This window comes from Hippoglossus stenolepis, chromosome 15, assembly GCF_022539355.2.
Source record: "Hippoglossus stenolepis isolate QCI-W04-F060 chromosome 15, HSTE1.2, whole genome shotgun sequence".
Lineage (NCBI taxonomy): Eukaryota > Metazoa > Chordata > Actinopteri > Pleuronectiformes > Pleuronectidae > Hippoglossus > Hippoglossus stenolepis.
The window spans coordinates 19,316,991-19,339,431 of NC_061497.1; the positions used below are offsets into that span (position 1 = coordinate 19,316,991).

At 43.1% G+C, this 22,441-nt stretch overlaps 1 protein-coding gene across 7 annotated transcripts; it reads right to left on the bottom strand.

Annotated features, from left to right (window-relative positions):
- Positions 1-45: 45 nt before the first annotated feature.
- LOC118121827 (periostin) lies at positions 46-21,439 on the bottom strand. 7 transcript variants are annotated; one of them, XM_047343407.1, is made up of 29 exons: positions 21,190-21,439; positions 20,412-20,510; positions 15,079-15,143; positions 14,829-14,986; positions 14,566-14,730; positions 14,330-14,476; positions 14,040-14,181; positions 12,687-12,899; positions 12,456-12,590; positions 11,725-11,873; positions 11,215-11,351; positions 9,533-9,663; positions 9,254-9,384; positions 8,019-8,121; positions 7,861-7,928; positions 7,722-7,767; positions 7,604-7,639; positions 6,581-6,614; positions 6,473-6,549; positions 6,338-6,373; positions 4,340-4,384; positions 4,142-4,228; positions 4,017-4,052; positions 3,214-3,357; positions 3,079-3,114; positions 1,093-1,137; positions 895-981; positions 770-805; positions 46-574 (listed from the first exon to the last, which is right to left on the bottom strand). In XM_047343407.1, the coding sequence occupies exons 1-29, from the start codon at positions 21,306-21,308 to the stop codon at positions 522-524; spliced, it is 2,760 nt and encodes a 919-aa protein (XP_047199363.1). In that variant the 5' UTR covers positions 21,309-21,439; the 3' UTR covers positions 46-521. The 7 variants fall into 7 exon arrangements, 3 of the variants coding, with proteins under 3 accessions (XP_047199363.1, XP_047199361.1, XP_047199362.1); XR_007034853.1 differs by lacking the exons at positions 895-981; positions 1,093-1,137; positions 3,079-3,114; positions 3,214-3,357; positions 4,017-4,052 and having other exon boundaries at positions 6,473-6,614; positions 21,190-21,435; XM_047343405.1 differs by lacking the exons at positions 4,017-4,052; positions 4,142-4,228; positions 4,340-4,384; ... (1 more) ...; positions 6,473-6,549; positions 6,581-6,614 and having other exon boundaries at positions 21,190-21,435.
- Between the last annotated feature and the right edge of the window lie 1,002 nt (positions 21,440-22,441).

Genomic DNA, 22,441 nt, shown 5'->3' on the forward strand with positions numbered 1-22,441 from the left:
AAACATTGTGAATTCAGAGGCTGCAAAGAATGATTGAATACTGGATAAAAATTCATCGTGTTTTTTAATCACCATGTGATAATTTACAAAGGTACGATACAGCATCAATGGTAGCAAAACACGGTTTCTTTAAAATGCATCTATTGTACAGAAAGCAAGCACCATATAAAAAAGCATAGACAAATCTTCCCAAGCCAAGTTTAAAAAGTGACATGACTTTAATTAAAAAAAGCAAAAACTCTCTACGGCAGAATATATCTCACCTTACACACCATCTACCCAACGGCACAAACTCATATTTCCCATGCACACTTACATGAAGGGTATTTCTAATGTCACTGCAATGCTATTACACATCATGCCAATCACAAACAGTATGGTCCAGGTGGAACGGTGAACAATCACAAAGCTAGAATGATTCGATGTCTCCCTGTTGGTCCATAGTTTAACCCCCCAGCACTCGACCAGGAGCGCTCGAGGTGCATTCAGTCCCTGCGGTGAGCCCGGCGCTGTTCTGGGATTCACTGCCTCGGCTTGTGGTGACGCCTGACCAGCCTCGCCCTCCTCATTCCAGCTGTGAACAGGGACACGGGGAGTTAACGGACGGAGCCAGAGGGGGCGAGTGAAAACAAAGACGAGAGAGAACATGTGGAGGAGAAAACTCATGGAAGGACTGAAACGGTAGATAATGGAAAATCTGAGGAGTAATCGTGTAGTTTTTGGCAAAAACCTTGGTGTTGAATGTGTCATCAAATAACTGAGCTCTTACCTGGTGGTCTTCTGATGGCCGCTCCTTTACCTCCCGCTGTGAAACGACGAGAACACAGTCAGCCTGCGCACACGTGCACACATGCATGTACTACACAAAGTCTTTCTGCCGTTATGAGTGTTTACCCTTAATGAGTTTGGTAATCCTCTCTGATTCCTCCTGGATCAGACCGGGGTTGCTATGGATGGTGGTGATTTTTGAGAAGTCTGGACCTGAACGTTTCAAAACAAAACCGTTAGATCCAAAATGCCGAGCAGCTTTACCGTCACAAACAAAATCATGAATGGGTTTGCAGTTTTGAAAATGCTTTTTTGAGACCCTACCCTCAATGATATGAGGCTCGTTCACCGTGGTGTGCCTGGCTCCACCTTCAGACCGGCAGCGGAGAAGGGTGTTGAAAGTCATTTAACGACTTAGCAACTGTACTGACTGACAGACGGACAGACTGACAGGTACATTCACCCGGTAAAACACCTCCTCCGCTACCGCACAAGAAGTCAAGCACAGATGTGCAGGATTCATGGACACGCACACAGATGTTGTCACAGGTCACTTTCAGGGACAGTACATATCTTCCATTCCTTTCCTGGAGACTACACGAACCCTAATGCTGCATTTGCACCAAATGTGAGGGGAACTGCTTCTGGACGACAGTGTTACCTGAGGCTGACCAGTTGCCAGTTTGATGACGTGCTATCTCGGGGTCAGTGCCAGGAACTGTCTTTGGTGAATTTCAATCTCACTGCGGAATCTTACGCTTGAGTTTAAATATTTCAACTCGACCGGGTGAAGCGAATGACAGTCGAATGGAATTGGAAGTAAATTTACTTCTTTGCATTGACTTTGTATGTAATCTCATCCCACACAAAATTTGCTTCACGTTAGGTGTGAACGCAGCATAACCCTGACATTGACCTGAAATCACGCTTTTCCCAGTTGAGGACCCCAACTGGACAAGCTGTTCCCACATTAGTGGTCTTTAATCTGACATACGTCCCCAAAGGTGTCCTATAACACACACGCACGCACACACACACACACACACACACACACACACACACACACACACACACACACACACACACACACACACACACACACACACACACACACACACACACACACACACAGACACTCAGGTGTGCAGGGGGCGTTCAGCTCACAGAGAGAGAGAGAGAGTGAATTCCTCTAAAGCCCACTCACAAAGCTGCAAGACACCAGAGATGCAGTTGTAGCTTGAAGCTCACTGCCCCTGCAACCACACTGCAAGCCAGTGGCATTTTGGAGATAGGCAACCTCAAAATGTCACATTACAACTGCACGCTGCTCATGTACACACGAGAGTTATGATAGGCAGAGTAATGCCGGGTTTCCTGAGGGACAGCAGCACCGACAGAGATTAACACAGATGGATGAGTGACGAGATGGACAGACATCCACATCACGGTGCACCATTGTCAGTAGACAGACATTTACAGACACGTGACGGACGGTAGAATTCAACCTCTGTAGCATCATTACTGAACCTGTGTAAACATCATACACCTGAATGTGCTGTAGTGGAGTTTTGAATGTTGACTGGCCAAAGCCTCCCATAATAAACTTAACAATTCTAGTGAACAGCGTATTTAACGATGTCCCCTGTGTGAAACATATACAACTGTCCATTAGCACAGCAAGTTATTATGGGTAACAACAGGAAACAACATAAAAGATTCAACTATTTAACATTATTGTTCTAGGCCTGGTTTCTACACTTCCCTGAGTCGGTCTGTGATGAAAATGTAGGCCACATAAAACTATGACTATTAAAAAAAAGCAGCAGTAAATGTACACAGTTCATAGTGAACCTTTTTTCTTTTGGATAATTTTACAATTCCCTGTCTTATCCTTAACTTGCAAACGTTTACATTTGTAAGTCTGGTCACAAATACCAGGTAATAAAGTTTTGTTTGAGTTAATCTGACTTTGCTTGTTTTCATAATCAGCAGCAATTAGTTTGTGGGTTATATAAGTAGTTTTATTTGATATAATGCCCCTGAAGAACGTTGTTCTTTTTAGTGCGGATAGTTATATAAGTAAATATTGAGTAAAAACCTACGAATAAACACGTACACACATGTTCCTTTAAGGCCAAAATGGTGCACACCATGACAACGATGTGTTTGATGTTTTGAATGATGATCACCGAGGACATGATGCTCACTTAAGATTGATGCATTTGTTAAAAGAGCCGTTAGAGGACACATGAAACCTCTTGGATGCAGCCCGACCAGCTCATGGCAGAAAATGTGTCAAGAGAAACTGACCTGTAATTCCTTTCCCATCAGCATCAAACTCTCCACCTGCGTCGATAAAATAAAATGTACGGTGTGTCATTCAAATCGGTGTCGAAACCTTTGTGAAATCTCATCATCTAACAACAATATGAACGTTGACCTCACCATCAATAACTCTTGTAACCTTGTTAACTCTTGGATCCCCGATTTCGATGATCCTGGTTAGGATGGATGGGTCCCCCTCATCACCCACCGTGGTGACAGTCGGTTCCTTTTCGATGAACCTGGTCACCTTTGTCACATCAGGGACTGTTGAGGCGGAGGAAGAAGAGGGAGACGTGACCATCCCATAATCATGATAATAGAGAGAGGTCATCTTTAAAGCACCCGCATAAGTAGTGTCTCGATTCAGGGGCTGCGTCCTTCAGAGGTTGTGGTCCACCTCGCCATGGAGACTCCTTCAGGTAGACCACACCCTCTGAGGTGTAAAGGGAGATTACACCACATGTATTTTATCATTCATGCACACATTTAATTTGGTTTAAAGAGCTGTAGATCAGAACCACACCTTTAAATTAGAGCCAGTGCCATTTTTTGTTCATGTCAAATATATTGTTTGCTCTGCCAAGATGAACCACTACTTCTTTTCACCCATCACTCACATCCTATACTGTGACTGCACATCACATGGTTTCACAACACTGTTTCTGAATAAAGCCAAAAAAGTAGCAGTAGTAGAAAAACATAATTCACAGTAACTTAACCATTTCCATAAATTTAATAAAGCAAACATGTGTAGAGGGGGCGAGTGAAAACAAAGACGAGAGAGAACATGTGGAGGAGAAAACTCATGAGAAGAATTGTTGGAAGGACTGAAACGGTAGATAATGGAAAATCTGAGGAGTAATCGTGTAGTTTTTGGCAAAAACCTTGGTGTCGAATGTGTCATCAAATAACTGAGCTCTTACCTGGTGGTCTTCTGATGGCCGCTCCTTTACCTCCCGCTGTGAAACGACGAGAACACAGTCAGCCTGCGCACACGTGCACACATGCATGTACTACACAAAGTCTTTCTGCTGTTATGAGTGTTTACCCTTAATGAGTTTGGTAATCCTCTCTGATTCCTCCTGGATCAGACCGGGGTTGCTATGGATGGTGGTGATTTTTGAGAAGTCTGGACCTGAACGTTTCAAAACAAAACCGTTAGATCCAAAATGCCGAGCAGCTTTACCGTCACAAACAAAATCATGAATGAGTTTGCAGTTTTGAAAATGCATTTTTGAGACCCTACCCTCAATGATATGAGGCTCGTTCACCGTGGTGTGCCTGGCTCCACCTTCAGACCGGCAGCGGAGAAGGGTGTTGAAAGTCATTTAACGACTTAGCAACTGTACTGACTGACAGACGGACAGACTGACAGGTACATTCACCCGGTAAAACACCTCCTCCGCTACCGCACAAGAAGTCAAGCACAGATGTGCAGGATTCATGGACACGCACACAGATGTTGTCACAGGTCACTTTCAGGGACAGTACATATCTTCCATTCCTTTCCTGGAGACTACACGAACCCTAATGCTGCATTTGCACCAAATGTGAGGGGAACTGCTTCTGGACGACAGTGTTACCTGAGGCTGACCAGTTGCCAGTTTGATGACGTGCTATCTCGGGGTCAGTGCCAGGAACTGTCTTTGGTGAATTTCAATCTCACTGCGGAATCTTACGCTGAGTTTAAATATTTCAACTCGACCGGGTGAAGCGAATGACAGTCGAATGGAATTGGAAGTAAATTTACTTCTTTGCATTGACTTTGTATGTAATCTCATCCCACACAAAATTTGCTTCACGTTAGGTGTGAACGCAGCATAACCCTGACATTGACCTGAAATCACGCTTTTCCCAGTTGAGGACCCCAACTGGACAAGCTGTTCCCACATTAGTGGTCTTTAATCTGACATACGTCCCCAAAGGTGTCCTATAACACACACGCACGCACACACACACACACACACACACACACACACACACACACACACACACACACACACACACACACACACACACACACACACGCGCACACACACACACACACACACACACACACACACACACAGACACTCAGGTGTGCAGGAGGCGTTCAGCTCACACAGAGAGAGAGAGAGAGTGAATTCCTCTAAAGCCCACTCACAAAGCTGCAAGACACCAGAGATGCAGTTGTAGCTTGAAGCTCACTGCCCCTGCAACCACACTGCAAGCCAGTGGCATTTTGGAGATAGGCAACCTCAAAATGTCACATTACAACTGCACGCTGCTCATGTACACACGAGAGTTATGATAGGCAGAGTAATGCCGGGTTTCCTGAGGGACAGCAGCACCGACAGAGATTAACACAGATGGATGAGTGACGAGATGGACAGACATCCACATCACGGTGCACCATTGTCAGTAGACAGACATTTACAGACACGTGACGGACGGTAGAATTCAACCTCTGTAGCATCATTACTGAACCTGTGTAAACATCATACACCTGAATGTGCTGTAGTGGAGTTTTGAATGTTGACTGGCCAAAGCCTCCCATAATAAACTTAACAATTCTAGTGAACAGCGTATTTAACGATGTCCCCTGTGTGAAACATATACAACTGTCCATTAGCACAGCAAGTTATTATGGGTAACAACAGGAAACAACATAAAAGATTCAACTATTTAACATTATTGTTCTAGACCTGGTTTCTACACTTCCCTGAGTCGGTCTGTGATGAAAATGTAGGCCACATAAAACTATGACTATTAAAAAAAAGCAGCAGTAAATGTACACAGTTCATAGTGAACCGTTTTTCTTTTGGATAATTTTACAATTCCCTGTCTTACCCTTAATTTGCAAGCATTTACTTTTGATGGTCACAAATACCAGGTAATAAAGTTTTGTTTGAGTTAATCTGACTTTGCTTATCTTCATAATCAGCAGCAATTAGTTTGTGGGTTATATAAGTAGTTTTATTTGATATAATGCCCCTGAAGAACGTTGTCCTTTTTAGTGCGGATAGTTATATAAATAAATATTGAGTAAAAATCTATGAATAAAAACGTACACACATGTTCCTTTAAGGCCAAAATGGTGCACACCATGACAACGATGTGTTTGATGTTATGAATGATGATCACCGAGGACATGATGCTCACTTAAGATTGATGCATTTGTTAAAAGAGCCGTTAGAGGACACATGAAACCTCTTGGATGCAGCCCGACCAGCTCATGGCAGAAAATGTGTCAAGAGAAACTGACCTGTAATTCTTTTCCCATCAGCATCAAACTCTCCACCTGCGTCGATAAAATAAAATGTACGGTGTGTCATTCAAATCGGTGTCGAAACCTTTGTGAAATCTCATCATCTAACAACAATATGAACGTTGACCTCACCATCAATAACTCTTGTAACCTTGTTAACTCTTGGATCCCCGATTTCGATGATCCTGGTTAGGATGGATGGGTCCCCTCATCACCCACCGTGGTGACAGTCGGTTCCTTTCGATGAACCTGGTCACCTTTGTCACATCAGGGACTGTTGAGGCGGAGGAAGAAGAGGGAGACGTGACCATCCCATAATCATGATAATAGAGAGAGGTCATCTTTAAAGCACCCGCATAAGTAGTGTCTCGATTCAGGGGCTGCGTCCTTCAGAGGTTGTGGTCCACCTCGTCATGGAGACTCCTTCAGGTAGACCACACCCTCTGAGGTGTAAAGGGAGAATACACCACATGTATTTTATCATTCATGCACAAATTTAATTTGGTTTAAAGAGCTGTAGATCAGAACCACACCTTTAAATTAGAGCCAGTGCCATTTTTTGTTCATGTCAAATATATTGTTTGCTCTGCCAAGATGAACCACTACTTCTTTTCACCCATCACTCACATCCTATACTGTGACTGCACATCACATGGTTTCACAACACTGTTTCTGAATAAAGCCAAAAAAGTAGCAGTAGTAGAAAAACATAATTCACAGTAACTTAATCATTTCCATAAATTTAATAAAGCAAACATGTCTAGCCCCTAAAAATGTAATCTCTCAGCGAGCCGAACCTTCAGCTCTCTGGTCCACTTAATGTGCGTAAGGACCTTTGAGGAATCAGGTCACATCTCTTCTTTGTTATATAATAAATCAAAGCCTGCTTCCGTCCATGTGGACCTGAGTAACTGGAAGAACCAAGAGTCCGCTACGGTCTCTGACCATGTTCTGCTTTGACAGCTTAATTACCTCATCTCTGAAGGAGTTGATTAAATATCCCAAGAGGCCCCAGTGGATTTAAGTAACAGTGAGCGGAACAAAGAAGAGGGTCCAGGGAAGAGGCCAGAACGGAACAATGAAAGTGATGGAACACGCAGGTAGCTGCAGATTGGATTTCACTTGCTCCTTTTTTAAACAAAGAACATCTGTTCGTTTCAAAGCCAGACATGTTTTTCCAATAAACACACTGAGAACAAATCAAATCTCTGATGAAAACTAATTCCTAACTTTCAGTCATGTGGTTAATAACAGTGGTCTCACCTGTTTCAATATAATGAGTGGTGGTGATGGTCCTCTCTGTGAAGTAACACAATAGTTTATGAGTTGCTGCAGACACAATAATGCAGGAATACATTCGTTCAGCGACAGAGACACTTACTGTAGGAAGTGAGTGGGATCTCAGTGTAAGTAAATCCAGGGACATACTAAAGAGAAAAGCAGAATAGGAGGTTTTATAACAGAACATACACAGACGTGAGCTGAACATATTCACATGTGTGAGCTTTCTCTTTCATTACCTTTATCTTGATGTATCTAATCACTTTCTGCAGGATGACCATGAGCTCCTGACGGCCCACAGGAAGGTCTGCAAGTCAGACGCATCATCAGTAAACACCACGTAGCCACGCACACAGGGAACATTTCATGATTTTCTACTAATGCACGTTGTTCCCACCTCCGGGATAGAGAAGATTCTTCACGATATGGACCACGCCATTTGTGGCCATAAGGTCGCTGGCTGGGACTTCCACAGAGTTGACGTGAATAGAGTTGTTAACCTGAGAAAAACAGAGAAACACTGAATGCACGTGTGTTTTTCTAATATCACTAATAAGGCGTAGAATTAATTTGTGAGTTCCATCAGCTTCTGCTTTAAAAACCACTTCACTGAGGCATTCCCTGTATTTTTTTAAATGCACACTTTTTCAAAATGGTTTGACATGAGAGGTTTTCCAGGTGTCGGGGCTTCAATTTCTGATTCCCTGCAATTTAATTGACTCCACAGTTGTGAGTGGAGGTGGACATGGAAGTAAGGGATAGGCTTCCTCTCACCCACATCAACCATTGAGACACATCACTTTCTGTCTGAGTCCACATTTTAAAAACCTCCATTTTAACAGATTGAGGCCTGAATAAGCAGCTCTCCTAACAGCACATTATCCCAAACAAGCTTTTCTCATGTCTGCTCAGTGGGTCCTGTCAGCCTGATGTGACATTTTGGCTGATAACTCGATATTGTTCTAGGAAAGGGGCTGAATTGAAGTAATTGCAGGGAAATTATGACAAAAATGACATTAAGACAGAAAGGAAGAAAAAGAAAAAGAGAAGAAATGGTGGGTGGAGGGGATCAGACCAGGAAATGGGAGTGGATGCTGATGGAAATGACAGGAAGGCAGATTTTATTACTTCTGGCCGTTCTCCAAATATATCCAACTTTGAAATAATAATAAATATGCTCTGACTCTTCAATTCCAATAGTTTAAATGAGAATGTGGGGAAAAGCTGGATTATAGTGAAAATATCTGTGTAGAGCTGTTTCAGACATGACCTGTGGAGGGTCTCCAGAGGATCGGGTCTGGACTTTCTCCACAGTTTGCCTTTTCTTATTTTTTTTAGTTGCAAGTTAAAAGCCTCATCACATTTACCAGATTTCCCATCCCGTTTGTTTGATGGTTGGTTTGTTTCTCAGCAGGATTACGCAAAAACCACTGAGTGGATTTCCAGGAAACTTGGTGGAAGGATGGGACATGGACCAAGAAAGAATCAATTTCTTCAACATTATGAGATATGGTGTTTTTTGACTATATAACCCAAGGACATTATTTAAAATGTAGAAAGATTGAGACCATAAGCCTAATATTTGCTCTAAGGACACGACTCCACACATGAACACAGACCGGTTGTACGTACAGACTTAACTTGCAGGTTGTTGCCCTGCAGCGTTTTGAGCAGATTGGTAACTCCTCCCTCCAGTCCTCCATTAATGAAGATGCCATTACTGAAGTGGTACAGCAGAATGGTTCTCAGGACATTCAGATCACCTGTCGACGAGAACACACGTTAAACATGATATATGTACTGTTAGCATATTTGTATCCCCCTCATTCCTGCGTTGTAGATTTCTAAATCAAAACAAACTAGATGGACAGTATTCCTTCTTTTCGGTGAACGTGTGTTTATTTCACTTACTTCTGAGCAGAGCTAAGTCTTCTCTACTCAGGTCGGCGAACGCTTCGTCAGTTGGTGCAAACATGGTGTAGGAGCCTTCCTGCTTCAGCAGATCAGTCAGATCTGCAGTTTCCATCAGTGACAGGAACATCCTACATTCATTCAAATAAAGTAAGAAATAAGGAAAGCAGAAAGTCATCAATGGGTTAAATCTAGAAACGTGCAAGATGACATTTTGCCTGTAAATCAATAATTCTGATGATGTTTTATAATCAACAAAGGTCGAAATGAAAATCCTGCTTTTTATTTTCATGGTCACTGACGTATTTTTTTCTTATGTCCCATTCCAGCTCTACATCTTTTACACCAGTAACGGCAGCTCCAGCTCTAGTGGTCTGCGACGAGGCTAAACTACATCTCATAATTGCATTGAAAACTGGTAAAATGTGTTTCTCATTTCAGAGAGGTGGGGGGGGGAATTATGGTTGTTGAGGTTGGGATATGTGTGAGACACATGTGCTTCTGTGGGCGCCGCTCATTCACACATCTGCCTCCTCAGTTATTCATCAGCGGGCGCGAGTGTTTGTCACCGAGCCAGAAAATGTGAAATGTGTGGAAAAGCACTAATGTTTGGTAGATTATTGTGTTCTGTCAAATGTGTGGAGTAGCCCACAGCATGGAAAACCACTTAATAGGCTCCAGTAAATTTGAAGGTATAAACAAAGTATTAATCATCCTAATCACCCAAAGCTGGAGTGTGGGATTCTTACATCAATGTCCATTACATTCAATCCTTTGCCAAACGAGTTCATAAAATACAGATTAATCGTATTAGTGCCAAGTAAATCTCTCTGTAGTTTCTAGTTTTAAATGTGTCTGTGGTGACATTCGTACTCCGGCCCAGTGGCAGCGAAGGGTTTTACATCAACCACCAATGATTAGTTTTCCAGAGCTGAGAACTAGAGCAACATTATAGTGACCAAGACAGAGTGGACTATGGCGGCAACACCTAGAGTGTAATTTAATTAATTCAAAATGTAATACTTTGGGGTTAAGACCTCATTTACAATTTAGCCGAGAACAGAAAAGTAAACAACACATTCCAAGAAAACACAAATAAGAAATAATTAGATTTACAAAGTAGCAAAAGTAAAATCCTTACTTGCCTTCACTCATTCATTCATTCACAGATACTTTAAAGACTTTAAACCAATTACAGTCATCTTGGGCGGCGCTAAATCCACGATACAGCAGAGGTGTCCTCTCATAATAGTGTCAGGGCGATTGCTTAGGTGGAAAATGTGCATGATTGGAGGAGATCACCTTCATTAAAAGGTCTGATTTCCCCCATGGGGACTAAAAAAACTGTTTGGTAATATAACTCATGTTTATGAGTTTGATGTCTCGGCTTCGACCGCACGCAAATATCGTTAACCCCCCCGCCAGAGCCTCCAGGTTGACTCAAGTCGACTGCCTGAAGTAGGTCGCAGGCATCGCTCCATTAAAAGATGGATCCTGACAGTGGTTGAACAATTCAAATAGTCCCCATATTTGCCATTTTCAGTATGAAGGTTGCTACAGTTGGGAGGTTGTCGCTGTTTGGTGTGAGACACCAGCTCCTCCCTGCTTATACCTGCTGTCAACATCTGGTCAGACCAGCTGATGAGCAAGGAATTGAGCCAAAAACGAGAAGTAGTTCTTACTTGAACCGCCCGTCAGCAATCAGGAGCTCGTACATCGTCTTCTTGGCCGGTTGGATGAGAGAGTTCATAAGATGGACGGCCCCGTTGCTTCCCTCCTTACCGCCGCGCAGCATGCAGGCATTTTCTATGCACACAGCCTAACAAGAGAGCAGAGTTATCCAGAGAGCAGAGCTTCAGGTATCCATGAAAAGTCTTTGTTCAAATCTGTTAAGCATTTGGATTTAAAGGAAGCCGGCTGCCACATTATCGTGTTTGCGTAAATCAAACAGGACATTTCAATCCTGTGACGAAATAAACCAGCTGACTCTAATATCTGAGCTACCAGAGCAGAAAGGCATTTAATTTGCCAAGAGCGCTGGACAAACCCGCTGCTTTATTGTGTTTGTTTATATCTCAAAGACAAAAAAAATCATGTTAGCACTTGATAAGGTTCCCGGGAATGGAAGCCAACTCTCTCTGTTATCTTTCCATCATCTCTTCCTGTTCTTTAATGGACTGTGTTGGACTCACAGTGCGGTAAATGAAGACCCGGAGGAACTGCCCAGCCAGTGTTTCCAGCAGCTGTCCGTTGTAGAGCTCACTCAGTGTGACCTTCAGCTTCAGGATGTGGTTTTCCAAGATGTACCTCAGCAGATTTTGATCTGTTGACATCACCTCATCTGACAAACACAGACAAGTTGCAGTTTTAAAAACGACACAGGTTATGTTATACATTATGTCTTATTGCCTTGGAGGTTATGTTTGTACTGGTGTTTGTTTTTCGTAGGGTTACACAGGAACTACTGGACAGATTAGCAAGGAACCTAGTGGAGGGATGCGGTATGGGTTAGGGAAGAACCAATCAAATTTTGATGCGGATTGGGGGGGTCCAGTATTTTTCACTTTCAGGGGTTGGTATTGATGAGTGTGTGCAATTCTGGGCATGTCCACATAAAAAGCTGGAGCTAGTGGGTTTACATGTTGTTTCATTGGGCTGTAGGCTTTAGTTTTACAGCCGCTGTATCGTAACATACAGGGTTAGAAACATGTAACTACCACCGATGTGTTGCTGAGATATGATTTAATTTAAGGAGAGGTATAAATGCCATTGAGTGCAATTCTAGTGTCTCTAATGTGCTCCTTAAAAAAGTTAAATAAAGTGTGAGATGTCTTTCAAGGACAAAATGTTAGTTTTCCATCACATTGTGCAAAGCATTGTAATGTCGAGGTCACTGTGAAAACCAGACTGGAGATCAACTCACTGGTGAAGGCTCCGTTGACTGGAGCAAGAAGCGTGTATTCTGTCTGCGGACGCATGGCGGCGGCTAATCCCAGTTCGGACACCATGTCGGTGAACACGCTCTGTGTGTCTCCCATCAGCTCCATCACTTCCTTGGCTGGTGTGAATCACATGAACATGACATGTTGCTGATCACAGAACGATATCGCTAAATGATTTGAACATATGTTAGTGTTGACGTTTATTTTTTTACCTGAGTCCGGGATGAGCACCTGGTCGATGAGGTGGATGACGCCGTTGGTGGTCACAATGTCCTTCTTCAGCACCATCTTGATGCCGTTCACCGTCAGACTGTCCCCGTCGCAGCCGATCTCTATGCTGCTGCCTTCTACCGTCTCATACACCGATCCGGCCGTGATCGCCTCTGAACACTGGACAGTCTTCAGCAGGTGGTAGTTCACCAGGGCTGATGGGAAAAAGACGAAAGAGTTTAGAGGAAAGTTTGTGAGAAAGAGAGGTTGAGAATTTCAAACATGTACCTGATCAGATTTTGCACTTTTATAGCCTCTGTGGGTTGTCTGTGGTTATTTTTGTAATCTGGCTACACTCACATATTTGTTCAGCTCTTTTGGAAATACTTGGGTAATTCTATCAACATTCAGATATGGAGTTACCCCTCGACTGAGTCCAACTGTCAAACTGAGCAAGAAAACCTGGCCTGCAAAACACACTGCACTTACAACATGGGAATCTGTTCCAAACCCACAGAAATTCAAATGAACTGTAGAAACAAGGCACAAGGATCCATGTTATCTTTACTTTGGTGGAAGTTCTAAGATGGTTGGTCAGTAAAGCCTGTTTGCCAAGAGTCTGAGAATGAATCTGAGGTTATATCGCGCTCCCAGAGGAAGCCACTTACCGGCTTCATGTTTATAGACATTCCCGACCAGTGATTCAACAAATAAGCAGATAAGCTGCCACTGTGGAGACACGAGTTTCCTGATTTCATTGCACAGTGTGTGGATGAACTTGTGTGTGAGGGGGCGTCTACTTCTGTTTTCCTGGGAAATTGACAGGTGTGTAAGTTTAGATAAAATGAGCTTTTAATGATGCTATGCTACTGTAGATAAAGAATCAAGGAGGTATGTACGTCTGAAGCAGATTTTGTGTGAATCCATTCGGTGTTGATCATTTTACTGAAAAAGCGTCAACCTCACATTGGCACTAAGAGCAAAGTCGTGGTATCTGTAAACTCTAGGATAATCTATAGATCTATAATCTAAAAGATTAAAATATCTTTATCCTCATCACACTCAGAAAGGAAATGAAATCGAAAGAGGCTTCTCTCTCCCAGATATTTATAAAAATGTGTATAAATATAGAAAACTCTAAATTACATGAATGTATGCACAAAATCGATTTCACTGGTATTTTTTTAAAACTCAAATCAGCAAGTGGTGTAAAAAGAGACACCAAAGCTAGTAGGGTTCATTCTCTGGGGACCATGAATGTCTGAACAAAAATTCACAGCAAACACATTTCAGTCTGGACTACTGCTAGATCCCTTCTAACTAACCAACCCTTGAATAGCCAATATTTATATCACCTGCAATAACATCCTTGTTGCCCATGATACGCTCCAGGTAGCCTGCGTTCAATTTGTCAAAGGCTGCGTTGGTGGGTGCAAACAGGGTGAACTGTCCCGGCTGGTCCAGCTTGTCCATCATACCAGAAGCCAACGCCGCAGCCTGGGAAACGAGACACGTCAAAGGGTCTCATAACCGAAGGAAACCTTTTTGTCATTGGTTCTTTTCTTGACTCTTTACTCTTCACTTCCATGAATAAAATGTTAACTTTGAAACCCATTGTATTTAGCGCGCTGTGCGTTTTACATACGTTGAAGGAGGAGAGGTCCTCGTCGACGTCCAGGACATCCTTGATGGTGCTGCCCACGGCGCTGATGACCCTATCGATCACATGCACCACGCCGTTTGTGGCCACCTGGTTACCGTGGATGATTCTGGCACAGTTCACTGTCACAACCTTAACAAGGGGGGGAATCTTATGTTAAGCCAAGTCAGTAAATGGGGTTAGAAGTCATGTATTGTTCTTTACACTGTGGATAAACTGACCCCATTTGAATAGTGGTTGATGTGGAGCCCCAGGTCATGGTACATGGAATTTACAGTCATGCCGTCCTTCATCCCTTTTGTCAGAAGACGTCGGTTCACCATGTGGTAGTGGAGAGCGTTGTACAGCTCGATGTTCACGTTGCTCACCAGTGCAGACCGCACAGACTGGGGAAATCACACCATCGGTCAAACGTCCCTAACTTTCTATTCTTCACTTCTTACTGTATTTATTTGTTTTCTCTTTAAACCTCAGTTCCACTCACAGGGTCAAGCAGGTCCCAGGCTTCATTGCTCGGTGCAAACAGGGTGAAGGAGCCTTGGCCTTCAATTTCCTCTCTCAGCTTGGAAATGTCAGCGTACTGCTGTGTGGTTGTAGCCTTTACGAGCCCCAACGTACCATACACATGGTCGATGGGAGCCACTGAAAGGAAGCAGACGGATTGTTCATGCACAGAAACATGAGGCGACTGTACAGGACCTATGTGCTGGACGTCTGTAGTTGGCGCCACCTACCTGCAGGGCATCCTTTCATACCCTCCAGCTTCATGTACCCAGGACAGCACTCATATACGGCCGTCCTGCCCAAAAAAACACATACATATAAGACTTGTAAGTGATTAAAAAGACATTAATTAACTTTATCCATGTGAAAAATTTATAAAATGTCCAGAGAGCTCTATACACAACAACGAAATGAAAAACAAAACTGTGCAAAATGCAATATAATATATGTAATGCAATACATTAAAGGAATTCCTTAGGCATTATTAAGCAGGACTGACTGACGAGAACTTGGACTCAGAGAGGTGAAGACATGTGAGACAGACTGAGAGCGAGGCTGCAGAAAGAGGAGGGACTTCACTCACCAAAATATAAACCCATAATTGGGCAAAGTACATTTGAAAGTTGGAAGAGAAGAAGAAGTCGAGCTTGTCGAGGAGAATAAGAGCACATAAGAAAAACACCACTAACATGAAAGAGGTTCACAATGGAGACTGGCAGAGGGCCGACAAGTCTCCGTAGACCAATCAAAGAGAAAGAACTAAGAAAGAAAGAGCGAGTGAGCGAGCCGACATCGTTTCCAATATCTCATGCAACAACAACAAACCCGCCCAACGAACGGGATCAAAAACAAGAGAGGAAGAATATTAATAACACTGACAAGCTGTGCATCACCGATATCAAAGAGCAAAGAGATGAGGGATCAAACCTCTGCAGCTTTTCCCTGACTTCAAAATGATAATTGAATAAAATATGTAGAGAAGAACGTCTGTGGGCCGTCACATTAAAACAACTCAACAGCATGAGCTCTACGGGAATCAGAGCTTTACATTGTACTGTATATATAATCACATACAGCAGTGTAGGTGTATGTGTTCATTTTCTCTTAAAGTTAATGCTCCAGAGCGACGTTATTAGTTTCGTAATTAACGTAATTATTCTTTGTCATTAGTGAGTGCACAGTGAAGATAGAGAACCTTGTCGTACTCCGTGGCAGAGGTACGACACATTTCTGTTTGTTCAAGTTTTTGTACGTTAGCTTTTCCGTCATCACGTCCGTAAGGTTGATCGCTGTTTATAGTTTAGTGTAATATGCTGTCACATATGTACAAAATTGACTTGACAGGATTTTGTGTTTGCCTCCTTTAGTCAGAATAAAGGGAGATCACCTCCTTTCCATCCTTTAAACACCACACCACAGACAATACTAGACTCCACCGGGCACTTTATATTCATCAGGAAAAAAAAACAGACAGTCGTATCCGTCTGATTTCATCTAATTCCCAAAGAAGTCTAAGAAAAAACTAAAGCTTGATACACAATCGACTTCTTGTGTCAATTTGAAAGATTTAGGGGGCGGAAGGAACAGCTTAGGAAAATATGTGAAAGTAGTAGAAACATCCTGGCAGGAAGCTGAGAGGACCTCCCGACACGAGCTGCACGTCTGACCCTCCTCCGACTGTGAGAAGACCTGACACTTTGAGCCATAAGTCAATATTCCATCAAATTTAGGTTAAATTGAGGAGCAAATTGTGTTTTTCCGAGCAGATTCTCATTGAGGAATAATACAGAGCAGACGTTTGTTTGGGCCTCGTCCCAAGTTAACGCACTTCGTTCAAAGGTTCCAACAGAACGAGCAGTGAGTCACCATCAACGATTCGCCAGAGAACGAGTCACGGAGTCCCCGAACGCCGGAATAAATTTAATTGGGGTTTAACTCGAAGCCGCTCAAAGGTTCCAGCTTCCAGGGGGTTTGCTAAAGAGACGGGGACACTGTTAGAGTTTGTTGCTTTCTGTTTTTTTTTCCCCCCATGGAAATACTGTGTGCTTCCCCTGCAGGATTCATATTCAAAACAAATAACTGTTTGGTTATGCAAGAGCAAGTCACTCCCTTCGTAACCACTGTAAACATGCAGTGCACAAACATTAAAAAAACACAACTCACTTTCTCCAGTTAACTCCCTGAGATGATTCACACGTTTAAAGTGAACCTCTTCTAATCCACTTCAACCAGTGTGTGTGTGTGTGTGTGTGTGTGTGTGTGTGTGTGTGTGTGTGTGTGTGTGTGTGTGTGTGTGTGTGTGTGTGTGTGTGTAAATGTTTGCAGTGACACCGAATCTGTGAATCTGCTACTGTTGCTCGACAGAGAAATCCCTGTATGCTCTGACACTGATTGATATCATGCAAAACATGCACACACACTCACACACACACACACACACACACACACACACACACACACACACACACACACACACACACACACACACACACACACACAAACACAAACACACACAGGAAGGTATGAAGTCATTGCTCCCCAGCTGCACACTGACAGGATAATGGAGGCAGAATAGACCAGTAACAGAACTGGCCAACGCACTGGAACCAGGCCTCTGGCAGTGTCGCTGCACGAAGCAGCTTAACAGGGCTTCACACAAACACACACACAGACACTGTACACTCACACACACACACACACACACACACACACACACACACACACACACACACACACACACACACACACACACACACACACACACACACACGCACACACACACACAAGAAGAAGACATGTCTGGCATCAGCTTAAAACATTACAGTTTTTTCCCATAATGCAATCAGTAATAATCTGGTTTTCTTGCGTCCTGCCGACTTTGCCAAAATGACTCTACTTTATACATAACAACCACTCACTGTAAAGAAGACACCACACTGTGACTTCTTACACGCCTCATCCATCAGTGACATTATTACTGTAACCACAAATCAACCTGATTCTAAGCGTTTGTCCTCCGCAGCCCCCGGGGCACCGTGTCCGTCCGCAGCATCACATCAGCACACCCAGATAATTGCTTCCACCTGAATCTCCACTTCAACCGCTCAACCCCCGGGTATCACTTAACTCCAGGGTGGATAATTGGAAGAGTTAAAGGTTGAATTCACATCATTTGTTCTTTGAAACGGTTTCTCAGCGGTTGGGTCAAGGTCTGTTGCTTCAGATGCTGCATACAGGCCCTCGACTCCCTCTGCTATTCACTCATCGACACCAGATCCGGCTCAGACACAACCACAGCTGGGTGGATTTCCTGCAGCGCTGCCAGACGATGTCCTCACTGTGGCCACAGAGTGAGGCAACTTCTCTGGCTCTGGACAAGTGTGGTTCAGTTCGGTCACATTTTCTTCTTTACTTTGTTAGTTCAGACATTTAAATGTGGTTTTGTCCCTTTTTTAATCCATACAATCATAAAATTCATATATTGCACTTGACTGATTTGTTTTGATGCCTGCACGATAAAGTGCAGAACATGGAGATATAATCCTGTGTCATTTTATTTCAGTTTTTTAAATTTAGTTATATAATTTATATTTAATATAAAGTTCGTTTTTTATTTATTTCTATCGAAACTTTTAGGTAATGGAAATTGTTTTACACCTGATTATATAACTTAGTAAATGAGATTTACAGAGTGAAAATTCATACTTGATTAATTTGTATTTGTGCATTAACGATTAAGTAATGTGAAATGTAATCACATGTCAAAAGAAAAAAAATCCACATTACGTCTTTCTTTATTTCTTTAAAATCTTTCTTTAAAATTTTGATTTTAATTCTAGTTTATTAAATCTTTACTTTAGTTCCAAACATGTTTGATATAAAACCCTCATCACTTTCCTTCTGTGGCCTCACCTCTTCTTTTAATAGTTCCTGGTGGCTGCATGTAGTTTCCTATCTTCTCTTTAGAATCTACAAGTACTGATTCACTCTTCTCCGCACTCTCCCTCTCATCACCTCACTTTCATGCTAATCCTAGTTCCATTACAAATGATTGTATGACTAAGAGAAGGGGTGTGTGTGTGTGTGTGTGTGTGTGTGTGTGTGTGTGCGTGTGTGTGTGTGTGTGCGTGTGTGTTCTTGTATGTGCGTGTCTGTGAAAGATTGAGAGTCAGTGAGGAAGAGAGCAGCTCCAGCCGAGCCTTACACTCCATCAACACATCAGCAGCGGTGTTCCACATATTTCACCCTCACGTCTTCTCATCTCATATCACAAGGAAATACTATTCTGACATAAATCCATCAGCTACGTGCATCTATGCAGTTCATCACATTTTTTTGGTAATTTCCTGTAGTTTGGCATTTTGAAACGAAACAAATAAAAATAATAATTTTCATATTTTTATCACTGAATTCTAAAACGCGTATCACTCCCACCGAGGGACACAAAACTCAATGCAATCAAAACGTCACTAAAGTAGTTTCACAATCAGAAAAACATGATCCACGCAGGAGAGCTACACTTTCTTATGTTTCCTCAGTTCAGAGAGAGCAAGTAAATGAGTAAAAAAAGTTAAAACTACTGTAAAATATGCATAATTATCACAATAAATACTAGTGAATAGAAATATGTACAAAATAATGCACATAAAAATGGAAACATGCCAAGTAGAATTACAGCATTTTAACAGAAAACTAATGTGCAAAGGTAAAATGAAGGAAAAGTGTATCGTGTCCATCACACACACACACACACACACACACACACACACACACACACACACACACACACACACAACACACACACACACACACACACACACACACACACACACACACACACACACACACACACACACAAAGAGCATATAGACAGAATTCTTCCTGAACACCTGAAATGTATCTGAGGGGAAGTGGAGCGTCAATCACTGCTGAGCAGAGTTTACAACATCAGCAGGTCGACAATAGAGTGAACTCGCCCGCAGGCTACAAAACAGGCCCATACACAAGGAGGGGGATTTAGTGTGAGGGCTGTGGGGGTGAGGATCATGAGTTATATATATGTTGAGCATCATGAAAAACAAAAAAATGATATGTTGTAGCTTGGGTCCTCTCGTTCCACTTTTAAGAAAACTCAAATTTGCCAATAAGACGTGTATAAAACGTTGAAAAGTGAAATGTACGTGTGTGTGAAGGTTCAGAGAGGAACATGAGACATGCAGCTACACGCTCAGGCTGCAGGAGACGGACTGAGCCTGAGCGTCCACACAGCTGGACTCATAGAGACATGACCTCGGCCATTTGAACCACAGTAAAAAAAAACAGGTGAGCAGGTAAAAGGTGAATGCAATCTGTGAAATCTATCAATGTCAAGTACGTCGTGTTTATCTGATTCATTGGAAAAGTCTGACATCATTTTTCACACCCCACCTATATCAGAGGTATCATTTTAAGAGTTGTTACTATAATGTGCAGGATGTGTGGTTTGCACTTTGAGTTAAGACCAGCTGGGCTCCGTGCAAACACATTTTAATTCCATCCATTGAGTCCCTCTGTAAAGACTTACGCCTTCTTGCCACAGATGGAGCGTTTGTACCAGTTCCTGCACGTGCTGAAGTATTTCTTCTGGGTGCCCAGGACCTGCTGCATTGCGCACACGTTGGGCCTGAGAGGGGAGGGGAGGGATGGGGGGAGGAAGATGATGAGAGGGGGGAGAAGTGAGGAGAAGTGAGGAGGAGGAGGAGGAGGAGGAGAAGGAAGGTGAGACGGGATGTGGGAGCATGGGAGGGGAGAGAGACGGGTAAGAAGAAAGGAGGATGAGATGAGAGGAGGAGGTGAGGGTTGTTGAGTGAGGGTATGAAACAGGGAGGGGTGCAGACAGGTTGAGAAAAGAACAAGTCATTTATACATGCAAGTGCAGTGTTTTTTTTAACAATGCAAACTTTAATTTAGTTTTTAATCTTCACTTTTCTTTTCTTTTCTTACAATAAATTCATTCAAAAACTTTCTCAAACCTAAATGTAAAAAGTTCACTGCAGAATCATTTTCAAACGCTAAATCGGGGACTTATATATTTATAGAAGAGGAGAAAATGAATGTGAGAGACAATATTGAATTTTCCATTATGGCTTGAATCGATATTCTCATCAATGTGGCCGACCTGCTTCTGAAGTAATCACACAATTTATGTTCATTTATCTGCAGTTAAATGGAAAAATAATGGATCAGGGTTGTTAATATCAGCAAAAATCTGCTGAATTAAAAAGTAAAATCTGCAATAACTTTTGTGATGAAAGTTTATTTTTTCCCCTCCCCCCTCGCCCCCCCCGGTCCCGTCTCCTTACCCTTCACTCCGGGCCCGTATGCGACTGTGGGTGACGATCTTGTCGTAGGCTGAAGAATCCACGCTCCCCAGACAGCAGAGCGCCACCAGCGCTGAGGTCACGGCGAGCAGCTGATGCATCCTGGGATGTTATCAGTCCTCTGTATACTTGCAAATGGCTAAAACACACACACACGCTCACACACACACAACTGGGGTCCCCCCCAACACAACAAATACACTGGAGATACAGGAGAGTGAGAGAGAGAGCTTTTATACCAACAGGTCTCTCTCTCTCTCTCTCTCTAGCACACACCCATACCCACCCACTCCTTAAAAAAAAATACTCCCTCACTGTCCTCACTTTCCATACCATTATATCCTGCTCTCACCCACACACACACACTGAGTCAGAATCCTCCCTGCAGCTCTGGAGCCTATTGTCTCCCCCTCCCCTCACGGTGTTTCACGCGACTCTCTCCACCTCCATCACATCCCAGAGCACCGAGGACGCCCTGTGACTCAAACTCCACATCGGCTGTGTGCACGGTGCTGCGACAGCTCGCGGATTATCCTGTTAAATGATATGAGACTACTGTGTAACGCAGAGGTTTCTCACCCACGCCTTAAAGATTGATGGGACGTTTTAAGAGGGGAGCTGTGGCCACAACTCTAATATCTGTCCCGTGTAAATAACCTTGATTTAGCTGTTTTTAATGCGCTGGGACAGAGGGCTGTAAATCCAACAGCCCTGTGGTGATGAATCTATGTAGACGATGACATTTTACACTTTTCTTGACAGAAGCCTGACTGTGTTTTCTTATCATCCATCCCCTGGGACACCCCTCTCCTCCCCATCGATTTTGAGATGTGGATTTATCCTTTCCTCCCCTGACCTCCCTTCTGTGCTGCAGCTGCTCCCCCCCCCCTTCCTCCTCCCTCCATGCTGTCATGCTCCATCGTTCATCAGCTCTTCTTCTTCAGGCCTAACTTCTCTCCACAGTCGCCTCCGTCTCTGGCAGGTTGAAGCCATATCTGATTCAGCTTCAAAGGAAGAATTCATCGTGAAACAGGCATCAAACAGGCTCCCACCCGGACGTCCTCATGTACGGTCGTGTCTTGAAAAGGGAGACCGGAGACGTGCAGGTCTGGAATCTCTTATCAGGTCCTTGAATTAAGAAAACAATCTTTTGATTTCCTCCACAAAGAGAGATCAGGGAGATTACCTTCAGGTTTTCCTCTTAAATATTTATATTTTCCCCGAAATATGCCTG

Coding starts and splice junctions, on each gene's coding strand:
- LOC118121827 (XM_047343407.1), bottom strand. CDS start 21,308: ATGCATCAGCTGCTCGCCGTGACCTCAGCGCTGGTGGCGCTCTGCTGT. Junction 9,664..11,214: donor ATTGCTGACGGGCGGTTCAA/GTAAGAACTACT, acceptor GAATGAATGTAG/GATGTTCCTGTCACTGATGG. Junction 9,385..9,532: donor AGACTTAGCTCTGCTCAGAA/GTAAGTGAAATA, acceptor TCTCGTCGACAG/GTGATCTGAATGTCCTGAGA.